At 38.3% G+C, this 20,992-nt stretch overlaps 1 protein-coding gene across 1 annotated transcript in view; it reads right to left on the reverse strand.

Annotated features, from left to right (window-relative positions):
• Positions 1-20,992, reverse strand: part of AGBL4 (AGBL carboxypeptidase 4) — a 1,493,965-nt gene that overhangs the window by 571,391 nt on the left and 901,582 nt on the right. Inside the window, exon 5 of the mRNA XM_053576008.1 lies at positions 1,450-1,666. Coding sequence (XP_053431983.1) covers positions 1,450-1,666 — 217 coding nt within the window. The remainder of the gene's footprint in view (positions 1-1,449; positions 1,667-20,992) is intronic.

The raw sequence follows: 20,992 nt of genomic DNA on the forward strand, positions 1-20,992 counted from the left end.
CCAGCAGTAAAGTTCAAAATCTTGCCTTCCTCTTGCTCTCCCTAAGATCTGGATGTTGGCATGTTTAGCCTTCCCACTGGTAATTATCCACCCTCCAAATTGGAATAAGGATTAACTAATTATAGTGGTGCCTTCAGACACAAGCCATATCAAACGCCTTGGTAACTGAGAAAGGTCCTGGCTGCAAAAGTACTATGTATGCCAGAAAGCCTTAAAATCTCTGGTATCTGCTTCAAAGCCCAGAACATAGATTGAGCCAACTCACAGAGCCTCCCTAATCTAGGTCAGCTAGCATAGGTATGTCCTGCACTTCCATTAAATTTGCTTTGCTAAGATGCTGCTTTGGATAAAATGAATCCCTTTCTTAAAAACCTATTTGGGTATTAGTGTGTCATCAAAGGGCCATGGTGTTAGAAGTCAAAGTCATGGTTGAAATCTTGGCCCTGATATGAATTCATCATGTGGACTTATTGAAGCAATTTATCTTTTAGACTTAGATTATTTATCTCCTAAACTGGTATAATTCTGCCTATTCCATAAAGCTATTGTGAGAAACGCTATTGGGCTGGACACAGAAATAAAATGTAAACATCATGCCTTAAGAGTCACAAGTATTGAATGTACTTCCTATTCTCTTAAATCATATCATAATTCATATATTTGGCAAGTATTCATCTCAGAATTTCTCTGACGGTCCCATCTCAAATAATCTTATTGTCAATTCTGCTGAGAACTTGACTTTAGTCCAGTGAGACTCACTTTGGACTTCTAACCTCTAGAATTATAAAATAATAAATCTGTGTTGTGTTAAGCTACCAAGTTTGTGGTCATTTGTCACATCAGCAATAGGAAGATTGAAATCTCCAGACCGAGAGCACTAAACCTGAGGCAGGGAAGAAGGGCTGGGACATTCATGGCAGAGACAGAACTCACTGGCCAGTACAGCCAAACTGCACACCACTTGCTAACCTGTACTGCAGGCAAGTTGGATTCACTTAGAAACAAATGCGCTCTTCATTTCAGAGGCTCATGTCATAGAATGCTTTCATACCTCTTGTAACACCCAGTAGAAGTTTTCTTTGCTTTCAGAGATTTTGTGGGTCACCAGAACTTTTGTATTTTGTTAGAGAATTTTATCAGCTTCCCTTATAAAGACAGCCACCTTACTCATTTTTTAATCTGTGACTTTCTGGTGACCACAGTAGCAATGAATCATACACTGAAAATGGTATTTTAAAGAATTATTAAATCACTATTATTAGTTATATATCAATTACTTATATTATTATTTAATATAACTAAACTTATTAAACTATTACACGTTCCAGATCATATTATCTACAAGGTACCAATACTCATCATTTGAATTCTACAAAAACCCATTGCTAATTCCCTACCCTAACGTTGCCTGTTTCGAAACGGGCATCCCAAATCTGGCGCAGGCCTTACCACGCTCTGACCCAGTTGCTCCCTAAAGAAGTAATCCATGTTTCTCTTTTGCAGGCTGTCAAGGTAATGCTGGAAGCGGGTATAGGTATATGGATAGCAGTAAGCAAACTGGTAAATATCTTCTTCTCGGTCAAAACAAAAGGCAAAGGACATCACATAATTCTTCCTGTGATCTGGGCAGCGGTAGTAGTAAACATTTTTAGGTGGCAGTCTTTGCCTGAAAGATACAAACAAGGAAATTTTGGCACATCAGACCATTGTTCAAACTTTGGAAGGTAATAAATAAGAATGAATGCCTAGGAGAAAAGCTATTAACATCAAGAATCCCAGGCAGTAGCGGAGGGGGAGTAATGACACAAATAACACTGAGTCCAAAACAGGCTTGTGTTTGGCAGCACTTTGTTCAAAATCCACTGCTAACTTTTCTCAACTGTTTGGAAAATGCAAGGTCTAACAAAAATGATCATATTTTATTCATTTGTTTATCCTTATTTTGAGCACCTATCATATGTCTAAGCATCATATGTTTAGGCCTTGATATATATGAGGTCAGACAATTAAGTTCACAAAGTCATCCTATAAAAAGTGCTGACCGTCATTATAGTCACCTTCAAAGTACTTCCCTTGCGAAGCTACGCACTGATGCCAGCGCCTAGTCCATTCAAAGCACTTTTTCTAGGATGAGTTCGTGAACTTAATTGTCAGACCTCAAATGACAACAGCTCTCATGACCATTCCAGAAAAATAGTTCCAAAATTGCTTTGAAGGATTGACTAGGCACTGGTGTTGGTGCACTGCTTCCCAAGCGGAGTATTTCTAAGGTGGCCGTAGTGATATTCAGCAGTGAGGTGTGCAGCACTTTTTCCAGGATGAGTTTGCCCCTCGGATAATAATAAAGGAGACAGGTAAGATCTCTATCCTCATGGAGTATATGTATGTACATTCTAGTGTGGAAGCACTCAATACAATATTAAAAATAAATAAATAATACTGTTACAGACTCTAAAGGTGACTTGAGAGAAAATATAGAGTGTGATTTTATAGAGATATAAGTGAGGGAGGCTTATGTTCCCAGGGAAGTCAGGTATTATTTACTATAAGACTAATTCAGAGCTTCTAAAATAAATTAATGTACATTGTAAATATTCAATAGAGGAAAAAATTCAATAATTCTCTAAATTTTTATTGTTATTATTATTATTATTATTATTTTTTGTAGAGACAGAGTCTCACTTTATCACCCTCCGTAGTGCTGCGGAGTCACACCGCTCGCATCAATCTCCAACTCCTGGGCTTAGGTGGTTTTCCTGCCTCAGCCTCCCGAGTAGCTGCGACTACAGGTGCCTGCCACAACACCCGGCTATTTTGTTGTTGTTGTTGTTGCAGTTTTGGCTGGGGTCAGGTTTGATGCAAAGATGAGGAAACAAAAAGTGTTCCAGTCATGGTTCCCATAACTTCTTCACATTTGCCCTCTTGACAGAGTTACTGCACCCACTGCTCATGCTTTAGGATATCCAAAGTCTTTACACTGTTTCCCTGTAGAGAATGCCTCTCATTTCTCCCTCTTCAAATGCTGTTAATCCTACAACACCCACTTCAAACAGTGCCTTTTCCATGATCCTACATTGACAATTCCAGGTTAGTTCATCTCACACATTTTGCAGTAACTCTTGCTTTTTTATCAACCAGTTCACAACTCTTATCCACCAAAATTGGTTTGGAAGATCCTTAAGGGCAAAGATGCTTGCAAGGAGTGCAGGCACAGTGGGTGAAGGATGCAGTGCTCACCTGTGTGGCTTGGCATCCACTGGAGAAGCAATTAGGGAATATGGAGGAATATGTAAGGAGGAAGGTTTAGGAGATGAGGTTGAAAAAAACGAGAAGGGTGCTGGCTTCAGGTAGAATATTCTGGAGGAAGTTTTGAAGAAATGGACCCAAGAGCATTATAACATACTGGTGTTTGTTGTTGAATCTTGTTTCTACCTTGGTGTCTTTCTGAGGCTAAGTGGCCAGGGTAGGAGGTGAGGCTATGGGATTCCCGTGAAAGAGCAGAGCTTTCATAACTTTGATGTTTATACATACTGTTGATTATGTTAAATTTAATTAAATATTATAATATTTTATTCTATCAGAAAGAAGTGGCTGAAATGGTAGGTCAAGGGGTCTAACATGGGTAAGAATCTGAAAGTGCTGAGGAGGATGACAGGGTGGTAGATGCCTACCATAAGTTACAAAAGGACAGGGCTTTTCGCACAAATGTCAGTGCAGGATCAAAGGCTGTTTAGAAGTGCACTTAGGTCCATCTATAGAGTCCACTTGTCTCTTACTCCCAAAGCCACTTGAATAAATATATAAGTAACAACAGTATTAATGAAAATATGGCTTGAAGAAATAATCCATAGCACTCTTTCTAACCAGATTGCTACCCCAAACCTTCTTACACTGAAATTGTGGAGCAATTCACCAGTGATGAGGCAGAGAAACAGTGGCTTGGTAGGTACATGAGAAGTGAGGAGGAAAATCGCCCCTTCCTCTTCCTGTAGGTGGAGTGTAGGTGAATGTGCAGGTCCTGAGAGGACAACAGAGGAAGTGATGCCTCCAAGAGAGTCATGCCTTACCAGTTGTTTTATTCAGCAAATATCTAAGTAGCATATACCAAGCATAATTTGGTTAAGACAAGGGATGAAGGAAGCAGTGAAGTAAAAGATTGGGGATCCAAGTGCAATTATTAATCATGGAGCTGAATTCCAAAGGAAAAGTAGAAAGTGGAAAGGTTTGGAGAGGGAGAGGAGCAGAGAGAAGTCAAGATAAGATCAATGTAGGGATGAGAGTATAGGGGAGAATATATGACATTCGTACTGTGGGTGATGATGCAGGAAGGCGAGGCTGGTGCAGGCTGGTGAGGCTGGTCAAGGTTCTGGATTTGTATTCAGGAAGAATGCCAGTGAAAGTGGCCTTGAGGTCTCCAGCCAATGGGCTGTGACAGTCACTTCAGGGTCTGTTTCAAAGATCTGAGTCTCTTAGAGCTCTGGGTGAGCATGTCTTCATATACTGGTCATTCCTGCAGGTCAAGATGCTGTTTTCCACTCTTTGTTTACCAGTATATACAATCAGGACCCAAGCTCTAAATTCAGTCACCCTACTTTTCTCATCTTCTAGCCAAGTTCAGCGACTTGACTCTGTGAGGCTGCCATCTCCACTGAATTTGATTATGTGCTATCGGGAGAATTTATCTACTGCCTGCAGCTGTCCCAGCTCCTCTCCTGGGTGGGGGTGGGCCCCATGCCTAACCTGATTAGCAGACAGAGTGGAGGCAATGAACCCTGGGGTAATCACTCAGGGAAGCTGAGATGCTGCTCGGAAGTTAGATTTTCCAGACTCTGCCAATGATGGAAACAGAAATCTATCTGAGAAGGGCTCAGTAGGCCAAATTCATTAGGAGTTTTAAGTAATGCAAAGAATGAAGGCCAAAGGGGCTGGAACTAGCAAGGAAAAATATCTTTTTCATTTGGAATGTCCTTCTGGGTTTTCTCTTATTTTACTTATTAAGTTCTCACTATGTCTCAGGCATTGTGCTAAGTGTTTTACATGCATTATCATTTAATTCTCACAATAACCTTATAAGCTAGGGGATGCTAACATCCTCCTTACACAGACAAGAAAATTTAAACTCAGCAAGTTAAAAAAAAAAAAAGTCCCTTAGGTCACAGGGTTGGTGAGCAACAGGGCCTTTATTAAACCTGGGCCAGCGTGGTCCCAAAGTTTGTGATCACAATCCCTACAGTATCCTACCACCCTCCTTTCCTCTTGCCACCCAACTCCTAGCCTTATCTTCTACTTCCAGAAAAATCTGGTCTCACAGTATCTCTTGCTAAAAACTCTTTAAGCAACCCCCAATCCTCACATTTTAGTTTGGCCCTCAAGGTCTCCCTGTGTTGTCCTTGTGATTCCCACATTAGCACCCATTTCCCCGTCCTTTAACCCTATGCTATATTCATACTGAACTACTTGCAACTCCTAGTACAACTTTTACCCTACCCCGATACCTCCATGTCTTTGTACTTGATCTTTCCTCCACCTTGGCTGTATCCCTGCCATCTTGCCTACTTGGTGAACTTTAACTTATAGAAGAAGTGGCATATCATCCATTATCAACATTGATTTCAATATTTCAAAAATGAACAAAAGAATTTATAATTAAACACCTATCCTTTAACATGCCTCCTTCTAAAGACTCTCTTGACTATCCAGTCTTCATTAATTTTTCTGTATTTTAACAAATGGCATAAAAAAAGGAGTTTTATTACCTGGTTTGTCTCTTAACAATAACCAAAAAAAGTAAATGGATATTTGGATATTTCTTCAAAGAGAACATAGGATTCTTGGGGACATACACTATGTCACCTCTTTTATCTTTTCCCCACTAGGGATGGCACAGAGAGGTCTCAAACAATACTTATTTATTTAAAAAAGCAATGACAAAAGGAAAAGAAGACTCATTCCAGCATATTATTGGTAGGTGTCACAGAAAGGCGGCTTCTAGTTCATTATAAAGCAGGGACTTTCTAACATTCAGCTGAAGAGACAGTAGAGAGGGCTGGCTTACAAGCATGAGAAGCTTTAGGGGACAAAATTTATGTACTTGATGTTAGAGTTAGACAAGGTAGCCTTCTGATTCCATTTAACACAGATGGTTTGAGATATACATGGCCACAAAATAGCAAGAACGATCATAGTCATTATAGTACTATTTCCTAATGTGTCTATAGCACTGACCATGTGCCAGGCCATTTTAAGTACTTTATAGAATATCAACTCTTTTAATTATTGCAACAATCCCCTGAAATTATTCCTGTCAGCACAATGACATGATGAAATGAAAGTATGAAAGTAGTGTTAAGAACTGTTGTTCTTAAGAGAAGCAGGCTGTTTATTACTCCCCAAAAGACTCCAGAAAGGAAATAGTGCAACACTTGATCCTGCCAGAGACCCAGAAAGATTCCAAGCCCTGGGGAGTATGGTCTCAAGACTCAGCCAGCTCTTGGAATAAGGCATTATCCTGAGTCCACTGACTGGAGGATATCCGCATGAGTACCGGAGGTCTGTAACTCACATGCTCGGACTCGGTCATGTGTACAGAGGTGAGTGAGGAAGTACACGCACCCGAACACACACACACACACGCATGCACACACGTATTATATACACAACACATTAACAAATATACTCTACATACAGTATTATAGCCTCTATCTCGTTGTATCAATTTGAATATATGCCTTTCTTCTCTAGCATATAGAGGAATATATACTCCTTGAGGCCAGAGATTAAAATATAATAGTTCATCTCTGGTTCTCCAGGACCTATACAGAGCCTTACATAGATAAGGTGCTCAAAATTGCTTATGAACTGAATAAATAAGTATATTTGTGAATAAATAATTTTAGCCACACTAATATATGTACACTGTGCTCTCTTCGAGTGAAACTTCAAGTCTTGCTCTGAATCTATCATGTTCTCAAAAACTTCCCTGCTTTTTCAAATGCTGTTCCTTCTGCTTATAATCGCCCTTTCCATTCTTTTCTACATTGTACATCTCTGTATAGTAGAAAACGTTCAGCTCAAATGGTATTTTCTCTTGGAAGTCTTTGTCAGCAACTCCAGGATGAATTAATTGTTGTACATACTAATTGCAGACACTGATGTGTTTCTGATTTATCTCAAAATCCACGGCACTTTGCACAATACTTGGCCCTGAAGAGAAGCTAAACACATGTTTGTTGAATGAATGAGTGAATTTATAATTTAATGAGTGACTGAATAATTCCCTTCCAGTCTGCCATCCTCTCTGCCTTCTCTCCAAACTCCTCAGCTAAATTCCCAAAGCATCATTTTGGAGGTTACCAGAACACAAGGAAGAAGAGAAACACAGAACTTAACAGAACGCACAGGCTTGCGAAAGCAGCAACATTCTCTGTCCCTCCTCAGGAGCCCTGAAGGACAGGAGTCCTAATTTCCTAACTAATCAAGCAGAAAATCTGGATGGGAACAGATGAGTTCCAACCCCAGTAATTTTCTTCAAATTATCAGCAAAGGAAATAACAAAGAATCGATCTTTCCAGGTTGTAAGTCCTTAAGGAGGTATGCAAAACAAGGGCATCACAAAGTCACTCAGATACCACCACAAGAAGTAACAAATATTAAGCACCTTTTGCATGTCTATAGCTGTGCTACCTGTTTGATGTACATTACTGTCTGACTGCTAAAGAAATTTTCTTCTCACCATACCAAGGATGTGCTATCTCAAATTCATCCAAAAACTGTGGTTCCACGGTCTCTTGTTTCCCTTCGTCTTACCCAAGGAGGAGAAGCAAACCGGCATCCAGTTTCTGGGAATACTCGAAATTGAGGTAAAATTTCACTCTCTTCCCTGCATGAGGGCAGCTGAATCTCTCATCTGTCATCCATGCCAACACATGGCCTTCTAGTCTGCATTTGGCTAGAATGACTGGACTGTCACTTTGGTTGAGCCAGGTGGCTCTGTCCTTTGCTTTGGTTTCTGGTAGAACCAGGTACCTGGCCTGATCCCCAATATGTACCCTCCCCAGGCAAACAGGACCCACTCCTAAGTCCAATCCTACCTTACCCCAAATCATTAGAATAGTCTCCTGTCACCAGCACATCTATTCTTACATTTCTCTTCACTTTGTCACAGCTAATCTGTGAGTCACAAGGAGGGGGAAAAAGAGACAGTGAGGGAGTGCTCAGATACAGGCAACACAGTTTTCACACCCTATTGTCTAATCAGATTATCATCTTTTCAGGGGATGATGGGCACTTGGGGTGGGAAGAGAGACAGCGCTGCATATCACCAGCCATGTTTTTGATAACAAAAAGACATTGCTCAATGAGTAACCTTTCTGTCCTACACATTGTATTGTTTATTTTACAGAGTTTATTTTATACGTATGGATTTTTTGTTTTGTTTTTTCTTTGTGCCTTCTGGAGAAGGACACCCACACACTGTGGCAGCAGCTGCTTCTATTAATTCTAAACCATTTAAAAAATTAAAATTAAACCCAATTACTTGGGCTGGTTTAGAGCTGGAGAACAGCTGAGACTGATTATTCCCCCTGGTCATGGACAGCCACAATATTCCTACCTCCGGGTGGCTGCTGGCAGAACAGCAGTGCAGCCAGAAACGCCAGGGTCAGGCCCACCGTGCAAGGAGAGTCTGTGTACTCTGCCTTCCCCAGCCCAGATTCCCGAGAGGCCTCATGAAGAGGACACTAGACAGGAAGCTGGAGGTGGATTCTAGTCCAAGTTCTTGCTTCACTCTTCCTCTGTCTGTGCCTCTGAATAAAATGTGGTTATTAAAAAGTATCCTGTATTCAATCTTAGGGCTGTTTTGATGAAAAGGACTGTGTTTTTAAAATTGTCATCTGATCAGATGTGGGACTGTATGTGAGGCTGCTTTGGGATAGGGCAGCAGGCCAAAACTGCAATGGTTCAGGTTTGCACTGAAGTTTTTCACCCAACTTACTTTGTTGCTAATACCATGGGTGGAATAACAATAATGGTTCAGGTTGTGAAGTCGCTAAACTGGTCTAGTGGTTACCTTGCCTAGAACCTGGTATAAAGAAGGCACTTAATAACTATTCTGAATGAATAAATATATAAGTCAGGCAGAGCTGGGTTTTGAAAGAACAGACAGAACTGTGCTCAATTCCAGCTTTGAATACCTTTTAAACATATATTCACTGGACAGTAGGAAGATCATGGGCTTACTGCTAATCCATTTCCATTATTTATCATTGTGCAATCTTGGGTCTAGCTTTCTCTACTGATAAAATGAAAGTAGTGTCTAGCTCATGGATTTGTGACGAAGATTAGAGATTGGGACCTGACACACAGCAGATTCTCAATAAATGGTAACCGTAATTATCTTTAGGCTCTGCATGATGGATAATTGCCATCGAGCTCCCTCTGGGTTCTGAACAATGAATTTCATTATTTATGGTATTAATCTAAACTAATATACAGTATTTATTTTGTTTGGTTATACTTCTTTAAAAAATGCTATTACTCTTTCACCAGCAATGAGCTCAAAATACAAAAGAGCATGTTTTAGGACAGTTAACTATTAAATTTCCATTTCTCATGAAATGCAGTGGTGAATATGTAATTTGTATAAAGAATTTGTCAGTATTTATGACCCAGATAGGGAGTTCCTGATAACATGCCTACTTAAAAACCAGAAGACACAAATCTGCTGAAAATACATCAACATCTACTTATATACCTAATACTTATTTTAAAAAATTTGTGCCTCAGTACTACAATTTACATATATAAAAGCAGATGCATAGAAGAAAAACGTTTGAAATTATTTAGAGAACAATCATGTACTCTAAATGAAAAGCTACAATTCAGAAGTGATGTGTAGTATGGTTTATAATTTAGAGTACATCGCTGTTCTTCTAAAATAATTTAGATCATTTCCAATTACAAGTTTTCTTGTTTATAAAGTGGTAGCTGTCAATATCTCTTCTCAGTTAGCAAAGCAACTTAAACCAGCAGTTTTATATCAGTGTCATCAGATGTTTCAAATACAAAATAATTTAACTGAATTCCAATGTAATTCAATTATTTTCATTCAGTTCAAGAAACAAAGTAAAGCTTCTAGAAATTCCTTCTACTGAAAGTAAAATACTGTCTTCGCAGTAATATTGTAGTCAATTATTTTTTGTTAGTATAAAACGGATGCAGATTTTGTTGAAAGCTATGTACCTGCAAAATCCACGTAACTGTGGGCAGAAATTTATTTTGAATTGGTTTGAGGTGTCCCCATAATTCAGAATTGCAATGAACCAAAGTTCTGTTTTCTGTTTTCAAGTAGAAAATAATACTTATCAAAATGTATACAAATAAATGGAACTGTATGATTTTTGTATGAAAATAACATGTAAAAAACATTTTTTAAAATCATTTTCAGGAGGCACACCACGATTTCTCTTTTTACTGCCTGCCATCAATGGGATTTCTGAAATTCTGAGTCTTGAATAAGCTGCTTTGTTAATCAATGTTGCTATTGCACTTTGGGGGTATTGTTTGAATTTTGAACATTTAGTTCCAAATCAATTGGAAATCTTTAATCACATATTCAATAAGTGAAGCACCAAAGTAGTTCAGTTTTTAAGGCTTTTTATCAGATTGAAATCACCTAAAACAAAGCTTGCCAACAAGAGGATATAATATTTGCCTTTACAAAAGCAAAAGAGGAAGTGCACAAATTTAATGATGAAATCACAATTGGAGTATAAGATTTAATACTGAAATTAATCAAAATTAAAATTCAATGATTATATTCTGGTTTAACTCAGCTTTTAAGGAGAATATTTTGATGGAGCTCCTATTTTTAACTAGATATTTATAGGTTGTACTAGAGTAGAACAAAATTGAGAAGGGCTACGATTTTATAGCATCTCAATAAAAGAATCAAGAAGAGAAAGCTCATTCTATATATTTTGTTTAATAAAAAAAAATCAAAGAAAATTTCTCTGAAGGAAGCATCTTGGAAGGGTGCAGGTGAAGTTTAGTAAGTGTAGAGTATAAGGGTTTGAACACAATAATTAAGAAAATGCCATGAAGGCTCTGTTAACCAGTTCAGTGAAAATATTTCAGACTGTATATTGAACCAGCACATTGTACTTTATGATTGCATTGCTGTACACAGCTATGATTTAATAAAAAAAGAAAAAAGATAGTAAATATGAAAATATTTGGACTGAAATATTTATTTATTTATTTTATTGTTGGGGATTCATTGAGGGTACAATAAGCCAGGTTACATTGATTGCAATTGTTAGGCAAAGTCCCTCTTGCAATCATGTCTTGCCCCCATAAAGTGTGACACACACCAAGGCCCCACCCCCCTCCCTCTGTCCCTCTTTCTGCTTTATCTCCCCCCGCATAACCTTAATTGTCATTAATTGTCCTCATATCAGAATTGAGTACGTAGGATTCATGCTTCTCCATTCTTGTGATGCTTTACTAAGAATAATGTCTTCCACGTCCATCCAGGTTAATACGAAGGATGTAAAGTCTCCATTTTTTTTTAATGGCTGAATAGTATTCCATGGTATACATATACCACAGCTTGTTAATCCATTCCTGGGTTGGTGGGCATTTAGGCTGTTTCCACATGTCGGCGATTGTAAATTGAGCTGCAATAAACAGTCTAGTACAAGTGTCCTTATGATAAAAGGATTTTTTTCCTTCTGGGTAGATGCCCAGTAATGGGATTGCAGGATCAAATGGGAGGTCTACCTTGAGTGCTTTGAGGTTTCTCCATACTTCCTTCCAGAAAGGTTGTACTAGTTTGCAGTCCCACCAGCAGTGTAAAAGTGTTCCCTTCTCTGCACATCCACGCCAGCATCTGCAGTTTTGAGATTTTGAGATGTGGTCCATTCTCACTGGGGTTAGATGATATCTCAGGGTTGTTTTGATTTGCATTTCTCTAATATATAGGGATGATGAACATTTTTTCATGTGTTTGTTAGCCATTCATCTGTCATCTTTAGAGAAAGATCTATTCATGTCTCTTGCCCATTGATATATGGGATTGTTGGCTTTTTTCATGTGGATTAATTTGAGTTGTCTATAGATCCTAGTTATCAAGCTTTTGTCTGATTGAAAATATGCAAATATCCTTTCCCATTGTGTAGGTTGTCTCTTTGCTTTGGTTATTGTCTCCTTAGCTGTACAGAAGCTTTTCAGTTTAATGAAGTCCCATTTGTTTATTTTTGTTGTTGTTGCAATTGCGATGGCAGTCTTCATGAAGTCTTTCCCCAGGCCAATATCTTCCAGTGTTTTTCCTGTGCTTCCTTTGAGGATTTTTATTGTTTCATGCCTTAAATTTAAGTCCTTTATCCATCTTGAATCAATTTTTGTGAGTGGGGAAAGGTGTGGGTCCAGTTTCAATCTTTTACATGTAGACATCCAGTTCTCCCAACACATTTATTGAATAGGGAGTCTTTCCCCCAGGGTATGTTCTTGTTTGGTTTATCGAAGATTAGGTGGTTGTAAGATGTTAGTTTCATTTCTTGGTTTTCAATTCAATTCCAAGTGTCTATGTCTCTGTTTTTGTGCCAGTACCATGCTGTCTTGACCACTATGGCGTTGTAGTACAGACTAAAATCTGGTATGCTGATGCCCCCAGCTTTATTTTTGTTACAGAGAACTGCCTTAGCTATATGGGGTTATTTCCGGTTCCATACAAAACGCAGGATCAATTTCTCCAAATCTTGAAAGTACGATGTTGGTATTTTGATAGGAATGGCATTGAATAGGTAGAATGCTTTGGGAAGTATAGACATTTTAACAATGTTGATTCTTCCCATCCATGAGCATGGTATGTTCTTCCATTTGTTAATATCCTCTGCTATTTCCTTTCTGAGGATTTCATAGTTTTCTTTATAGAGGTCCTTCACCTCCTTCCTTAGGTATATTCCTAGGTATTTCATTTTCTTTGAAACTATGGTGAAGGGAGTTGTGTCCTTAATTAGCTTCTCATCTTCACTGTTATTGGCGTATACAAAGGCTACTGACTTGTGGACATTGATTTTATATCCTGAAACATTACTTTATTTTTTGATGACTTATAGGAGTCTTGTGCTTGAGTCTTTGGGGTTCTCTAAGTATAAGATCATGTCGTCAGCAAAGAGGGAGAGTTTGACCTCCTCTGCTCCCATTTGGATTCCCTTTATTTCCTTGTCTTGCCTAATTGTATTGGCTAGAACTTCCAGCACTACGTTGAATAGTAAAGGTGACAGAGGACAACCTTGTCTGGTTCCAGTTTTAAGAGGAAAAGCTTTCAGTTTTACTCCATTCAGTACAATATTGGCTGTGGGTTTGTCATAGATAGCTTCAATCAGTTTTAGAAATGTGCCACCTATGCCTATACTCTTCAGTGTTCTAATTAGAAAAGGATGCTGGATTTTATCAAATGCTTTTTCTGCATCTATTGAGAGGATCATGTGATCTTTATTTTTGCCTCTGTTAATATGGTGGATAACGTTTATTGACTTGCGTATGTTAAACCAGCCTTGCATCCCTGGGATGAAGCCTACTTGATCATGATGAATGACTTTTTTGATGATAAGCTGTAATCTATTGGCTAGGATTTTGTTGAGAATTTTTGCATCTATACTCATGAGTGAGATTGGTCTGAAATTCTCCTTTTTGGTTGGGTCTTTTCCTGGTTTTGGTATCAGGGTGATGTTTGCTTCATAGAATGTGTTGGGGAAGGTTCCTTCTTCCTCAGTTTTTTGGAATAATTTCTACAGTACAGGAATAAGCTCTTCCTTGAAGGTTTGATAGAATTCTGGTGTGAAGCCATCTGGACGAGCGCATTTTTTGGTTGGAAGATTTTTTATTGTTTCTTTGATCTCAGTGCTTGAAATTGGTCTGTTCAGGTGCTCTATTTCTTCCTGGCTAAGTCTAGTGAAAGGGTGTGTTTCCAAATATTGATCCATTTCCTTCCCATTGTCAAATTTCTGGGCATAGAGTTTCTGGTAGTATTCAGAGATGATCGCTTGTGTCTCTGTGGGATCAGTTGTTATTTCCCCTTTATCATTTCTGATTGAGGTTACTAGAGATTTTACTTTTCTATTTCTCATTAGTCTGGCCAATGGTTTATCTATTTAATTTATTTTTTCAAAAAACCAACTCCTTGTTTCATTAATTTTCTGAATGATTCTTTTGTTTTCAATTTAATTGGTCTCTGATTTGATTTTGGGTATTTCTTTTCTTCTACTGAGTTTAGGCTTCAATTGTTCTCCTTTTTCCAATTCCATAAGATGGCTTGTGAGATTGTTTATGTGCTCTCTTTCTGTTTTTCGAATGTAGGCATCTAAAGCGATGAATTTTCCTCTCAAAACTGCTTTTGCAGTATCCCACAGGTTTTGGTAGCTTGTGTCTTCATTGTTGTTATGCTCAAGGAAGTTAATGATTTCCTGTTTTATTTCTTCCTGCACCCATCTCTTATTCAATGGAAGATTGTTTAATTTCCATGCCTTTGTGTGGGGTCGAGTGTTTTTGTTAGAGTAGAGTTCCACCTTTAGTGCCTTATGGTCTGAGAAGATACAAGGTAAAATTTCAATTCTTTTGATTCTGTTGATATTTGTTTTGTGTCCCAGGATATGATCAATTTTGGAGAATGTTCCATGGGGTGATGAGAAGAATGTATATTCTTTATCTTTGGGATGGAGTGTTCTATATGCGTCTATCAAGCACAGTTGTTCTAGGGTCTCATTTAACTCTCTTATATCCTTGTTTAATTTCTGTTTAGAGGATCTGTCCAGCTCTGTAAGAGGAGTGTTAAGGTCCCCTGTTATTATGGTATTATCAGATATCATATTGCTCAGACTGAGTAAGGTCTGTTTCAAGAATCTGGGAGCATTTCAATTGGGTGCATAAATATTTAGAATTGAAAGGTCTTCTTGTTGTATTTTTCCCTTGACCAATATAAAGTGACCATCTTTGTCTTTTTTGACTTTAGTTGCTTTAAATCTACATGTATCTGAAAATAAGATCGCAACTCCTCTTTTCTTCTGAATGCCATTTGCCTGAAAAATTGTCTTCCAACCCTTGACTCGGAGCTTGAATTTGTCTTTTGAAGCCAGGTGTGTTTCTTGCAGACAGCAAATGGATGGCTTGTGTTTTTTAATCCAGTCAGCCAATCTATGTCTCTTCAGTGGGGAATTCAAGCCATTAACATTTATTGAGATAATTGATAAGTGTGGTAGTATTCTATTCGTCTTATTTGGTGAGAGTCCATTGCTTAGTTTTCTCTTTTGCATCAGTGTGGAGGTTTGGTTCTGTCCTTTAATTTCTGAGTTCTTACTTTGCTGCTGATCCATTGTGGTGGTCAGTGTGCAGAACAGGTTCAAGTATTTCCTGTAGAGCTGGTCTTGTTGTGGCGAATTTTCTCAATGTTTGTATATCCGTAAATGATTTGATTTCTCCATCAATTTTGAAGCTTAGCTTAGCAGGGTACAGAATTCTGGGCTGGAAATTGTTCTGTTTAAGTAGATTAAAGGTAGATGACCATTGTCTTGTTGCTTGGAAAGTTTCATTAGAGAAGTCTGGGTCACTCTGATGGATTTGCCCCTGTAGGTCAAGTGCTGCTTACTCCTGGCAGCTTGCAGAATCTTTTCTTTTGTCTTGACTTTGGACAGGTTCATCACAATGTGTCTTGGAGAAGCTCGGTTAGAGTTGAGGCAACCCCTGAGGGGTCCGATATCCCTCTGAAAGCAGTGTGTCAGAATCTTTGGTGATATTTGGGAAATTTTCTTTTATAATATTCTCTAGTATGGCCTCCATTCCTCTGGGGCATTCTTCTTCCCCTTCTGGGATTCCTATAACTCGTATGTTGGAACGCTTCATAAAGTCCCATAATTCTGACAGTGAATGTTCTGCTTTCTCTCTCTTCTTTTCTGCCTCTTTTACTATCTGAGTTATCTCAAGAACTTTGTCTTCTACCTCTGAAATTCTTTCTTCTGCATGGTCTAACCTATTGCTGATACTTTCCATTGCATCTTTAAGTTCCCTAATTGACCGTTTCAGTTCCTTCAGCTCTGCTGAATCCTTTTTATATTCTTCATATCGTTGATCTGTTATTTGATTCTGTTTTTGGTTTTCCTTTTGGTTATTTTCCACTTTATTAGCAGTTTCCTTCATTATTTCCATCATTTCTTTCATTGTTTTCATCATGTGTATTCTAAATTCCCTTTCTGTCATTCCCACCATTTCTTTACAGGTAGAATCCTCTGCAGTAGCTACCTCATGGTCCCTTGGCGGGGTTGTTCTGGACTGGTTCTTCATGTTGCCTGGAGTTTTCTGCTGATTCTTCCTCATGAGTGATTTCTTTTATCTGTTTCCTTGCCCTAATTTTCGTTTCACTTCCTCTTGCTCTTTAAGTTCTCATGCCTGTGTAAGTTGTGGGCGGGTTTAGACTGATTGAACACATGCGACCACTTGCCGGTTTTCCACTGTTTTAGTCCTCCTCTTGCGGTCCAGAAGTCTCTCGCTGACTCTCTGTAACCTCGCAGGGGTGATCATAGGCAGATCCCACCAGCCAGAGATGCCTGGAGTCCTATCTCCCCGGACTCATGGTGCCCAGATGCAAGGAAGCTGTTACTCGGCCGCCATGTTGCTCTCCTCCCTGGACTGAAGTATTTATATACTATATTTCAATACCAAAATGCTTACACCTAAGAGTGTCCTGTATTTGGAATTTGCTCCACATTTGCCAGGCACCTTGGTATCTACGGAGAGTATGCATTTTAAAATATTTTTATTAATTAATTAATTTATTTATTTTGTACAGACAGAGTCTCATTTTACTGCCCTCGGTAGAGTGGCGTTACACATCTCACAGCAACCTCCAGCTCTTGGGCTTACATGATTCTCTTGCCTCAGCCTCCCAAGCAGCTGGGACTACAGGCACCTGCCACAACATCCGGCTACTTTTTTGTTGCAGTTTGGCCAGGGCTGGGCTTGAACCCGCCACCCTCGGCATATGGGGCTGGCGCCCTACTCACTGAGCCACAGGCGCTGCCAATTTTTAATTAAAATCATAACTGTATAAGTTTATGGGGTACAATGTGATAAATTGACCTGGATCCTCAAGGAGGATCACTAAACACAGTAATTGGAGACCAGCCATACCACTTCTCTACAAAAAGTAGGAAAACCACCTGGGCCTGGTAGCAATGGTGGCGTGTGCCTGTGATCCCAGCTTCTTGGGAGGATGAGGCAGGAGAATTGCTTGAGTTTAGGAGTTTAATATTTCAGTGAGCTATGATCATGCCACTGTACTCTAGCCTGGGGGACAGAGTGAAACTCTGCATGAAATAAAATACAATAAAATAAAACAGATACAGTGTTTTATATAGGTGTAGCTAACAAACCGATTAAATTATGTGACTGTATGCCAAAAAGAACTACTTTGATTGTAAGAAAATAAATATAAGTAAGTTTGTTTTTAAACATTTTGCTTTAATTTACATGAATATATGTTAATTTTATTTTAAAATAGATTTGAAAATAATTGTGTTGTAAGCTAATTAATGTAAAAACATTTGCTTTAAGAAATATTTCCAAAAGTATCAAAAATTTTATTTTTCTTCTCCTGTACATTCAGTTGGGATGATAAATTATTTGATCATCCTATGCATCTGCCAACCTTATTGCTCCTCTTGGATGACCCCAAATTGTCTCAAATTTCAGCTGATTAAAGCTGATCTCCTCACATCCCCCAAACCTGGGCTTCTGAAAATGCCTCTATCTCAGTGAATTGGTTCACCATCTCCTTTCATCCAACTGTATAAGCCAGAAACCTGAACAAATTGACTTTAATGTCTCTCTCTCTTTCATCCCTTCCTTACTTCAGCAAATATTACCTATTTTATGTAAAAATTAAAAAATAAAAATAACAATCATCAATATTGCCAGAAAGCTTCCCATATTGCAGTATTCTAGATGTTGGGAAAGCAGAAAAGAAAAAAAAGCGATTTTGTGTTTTCATCAAACTTAAATTCTAATGGGAAAAAGAGACATTGAATCAATGTCTAATAAAGTATAAAGGAATGATAAGTTTAATGAATACAAAAGCAGGGTAAGGGAATAAAGGGTATTGCAATGGCTTTTTTAGTTAGGGTGGGCAGAGAGGTGACCATTTAGTAAAATTTGGATTAAAGAGTTAAATCATAAATAAGTACTTATAACAGCAAGTATGGTAGCTCAAGGACAGGAATAAATTTGGTATGTCTTTAGGAATGGTAGAGAGGTCAGAGTGAATAAATAGGAATAAGTGAGGAAAAAGAGATCAGCAGAAACTGAGTTAGAAAGTGGAGAGGGGGACTGGAATGCACAACTTTGTAGGCTTTGGTAAGAGCCATTACAGGGTTTGGGGTGAGTGAATAAAAAGAAGACGGGTTAGATAGCTACTGCAGCTGTCCAGGCAGGTATAATAGTGGACCAGATAAGGGCACCAGCTGTGGAGGTGGTAAGAAGTTGAGGCTTTGGAATCTATTTAAAAAGTAGATTTATAGGATTTGTTAATGGATATGAAATGTGAATGTTAAGAGCAAAGTTAATAATAATACTGAGTTTTTTGGATTGATATAATTTATTAAAATTTTCACATTTCACATCTCACTAAGGTCTTTAAATTCTCCAAAAGACTTTAAGTTTATATCTAAAAGATACCTCCAATCTGTCTGCTTGTATTTTCATGTTTTTGCTAGCCTGCTGAGAAAAGTCTCCTACTTGTTCCAGCTTCCTTTTACCCACTCTTTCTTACTCTATTGCCTTCTCCATATAGCCTTTTCAAAGCTTAATTGCATCATGTCACTTCCTGGATTAAAACTATTTCACAATTTTCAATTATGTTGGAATGAAATCTATACTCTTTAATATGACTTTCATTCCTCCTCAGATGTACCAAGTTCATGGTTCATCTCAGGACCTTTTGAATACTTTTCGTTCTATCTATCCTACTTCATACTAACCCTTTCCCTTCACTAGCTGGAGTCTATTCATATTTTTACAATTTTTTAGTTTAAATGTTATCTTCTCTATAAGAAGAAGTCCTTTCCCTCAAAGCATTACCTCAACTTATAATTATGTATGTATTGTGCTTGCTTGTTTATAGTTTGCATTTCCAACTAAGTTGTAATTTCTATATGAGTAGGGAAAGTATCTGTTTTTTGCTTGTCAATGAATAATTTAGCATCTGAAACAGTACCCAACATATGATAGACTTGTAGTAGATATTTGTTAATTGAATGGAGTGAATGTGTGCTAGTGAAAAGATAACATTAGAGAGATAAGAAGGCTGATTGTCAATAGCCTGCTTGGGCTAGGAATTTCAGACCTGCAGTAAGCTAATGGCTTCCCATAGAGCTGGGTAGGATGGCTATAACGGTAGAGGGGCTTCAAAGCTGTTCCATGAGTTGGATTTTGCCCAAGTTTCACACAGTACATTTCTCAGAGAAATGATAAAGGCCTTAGTCATCCAAAGTCTTCCTTCCTTCACCTCTGCAGAGGCAGTTCTGCAAAATGTATTAACTTGGTTTGTTTCTGGATTCTTCATGCTTCATGCTTCCCATTCTACTCATAAGAGTTTTTTAAGCAAATATATTTATTGTCACTAAGCCCTACCATGTGAGGAGCCACTGTGAGATCTTCTCGTCTAACAAATAGCATTCAGCATGGTTCACCAAAGAGGGTAGAGTGGTGATGCTGGTGGTAGAAGTGTCATCATAATGACTCCCAGCACAGAGTGGTTAGATTTTCCTGTGTACTCATTGAATGAGGTACTAAAGAGTAGGTATGTCCAAGGTTGGGGGTTTTATAGGCAAAGAAATTTAGAGGAATAGGACTATCTATAACCCCACCTGATTTGCCATCTCCCTGGCAATCCAGTTTCAGCACAAGGAGTACTTGTTCACTAAGTGAACTGAACTGAGCCCTCAGTGTAAAGACTGAGGAGCAGATCACAAGAGTAGATTCAAGTGACCTGGAGTCCAAGATAGCCTGGAAATGGTCTAAATTCCAAGTTGCGAAATCCAATGAGCTTAACTAAAACACAATGTGAAAAATATGGTTGGAAAGGAAGGGAGAAGCCAGAGCATATAGCACAACAGGTAAGCCATGTTGTGAAGTAAAAATTTTCTCCACAAAATAAGAAAAGAAGTGAAGAGCTACTGATAGATTTTAAGCTTGTTCTCAGTGACCCCCTATACAAAAAGGCCATTGGCTCCCAAGGTGGCTTTAGTGATATCCCATCAGGCCATTCCCTCATGGATTAACTGAAATATTGATTTAATTTGAAATATTGATTCAACAGATTCCAGGCTGACATTTTGGCCTTTATCGCATGAGACATCCTGTAAATCAATTTCTCAAAGCTTATCATTTGCCTGGTACAACTTCCTTTCTACACCACTGATCTTCGCACAGTTAAAATTACGTGAAAAGCTTTCATACTTCAGTACACTTATTAATCTTAGAAGCTCTGAATTCATATATTTCACAACCTCCCACTTTTCAGGGTTATTATGTTAATTAAAATAATAATATGGACTCGGTAAAGAGCTTTTGGTAATTGAAATGAGTAAATGAACTTTATAAGTCATCTACCAGCTTCTTGAAACTTGAGAATCCAAAGCATGGGAGGTGAGAAACTTTTCAATTTCTTTTCTAAGAAGAAATGCTTAATTTTTTTGAAAGATTTTATTTGTAATCTATTTGAGAAGTCTATTAACCCATTATACTGACACATCTATACCCTTAAGGAGATATGGAACCTTAGGGGTCATCTTAGTCTAGTATCACTAACATTTTTGGGTACAAAAATGCTTTTTTTCAAAAGAAACCTAGGAGAGAAGCACAAAACCAAATAAACAGGTAAACATAATTTGGATGGCAAGAAACAGGGCAAAGGGGTTAGGCTGGATCTGGCTCAACCTTTTCA

Source organism: Nycticebus coucang, chromosome 22, assembly GCF_027406575.1.
Source record: "Nycticebus coucang isolate mNycCou1 chromosome 22, mNycCou1.pri, whole genome shotgun sequence".
NCBI lineage: Eukaryota > Metazoa > Chordata > Mammalia > Primates > Lorisidae > Nycticebus > Nycticebus coucang.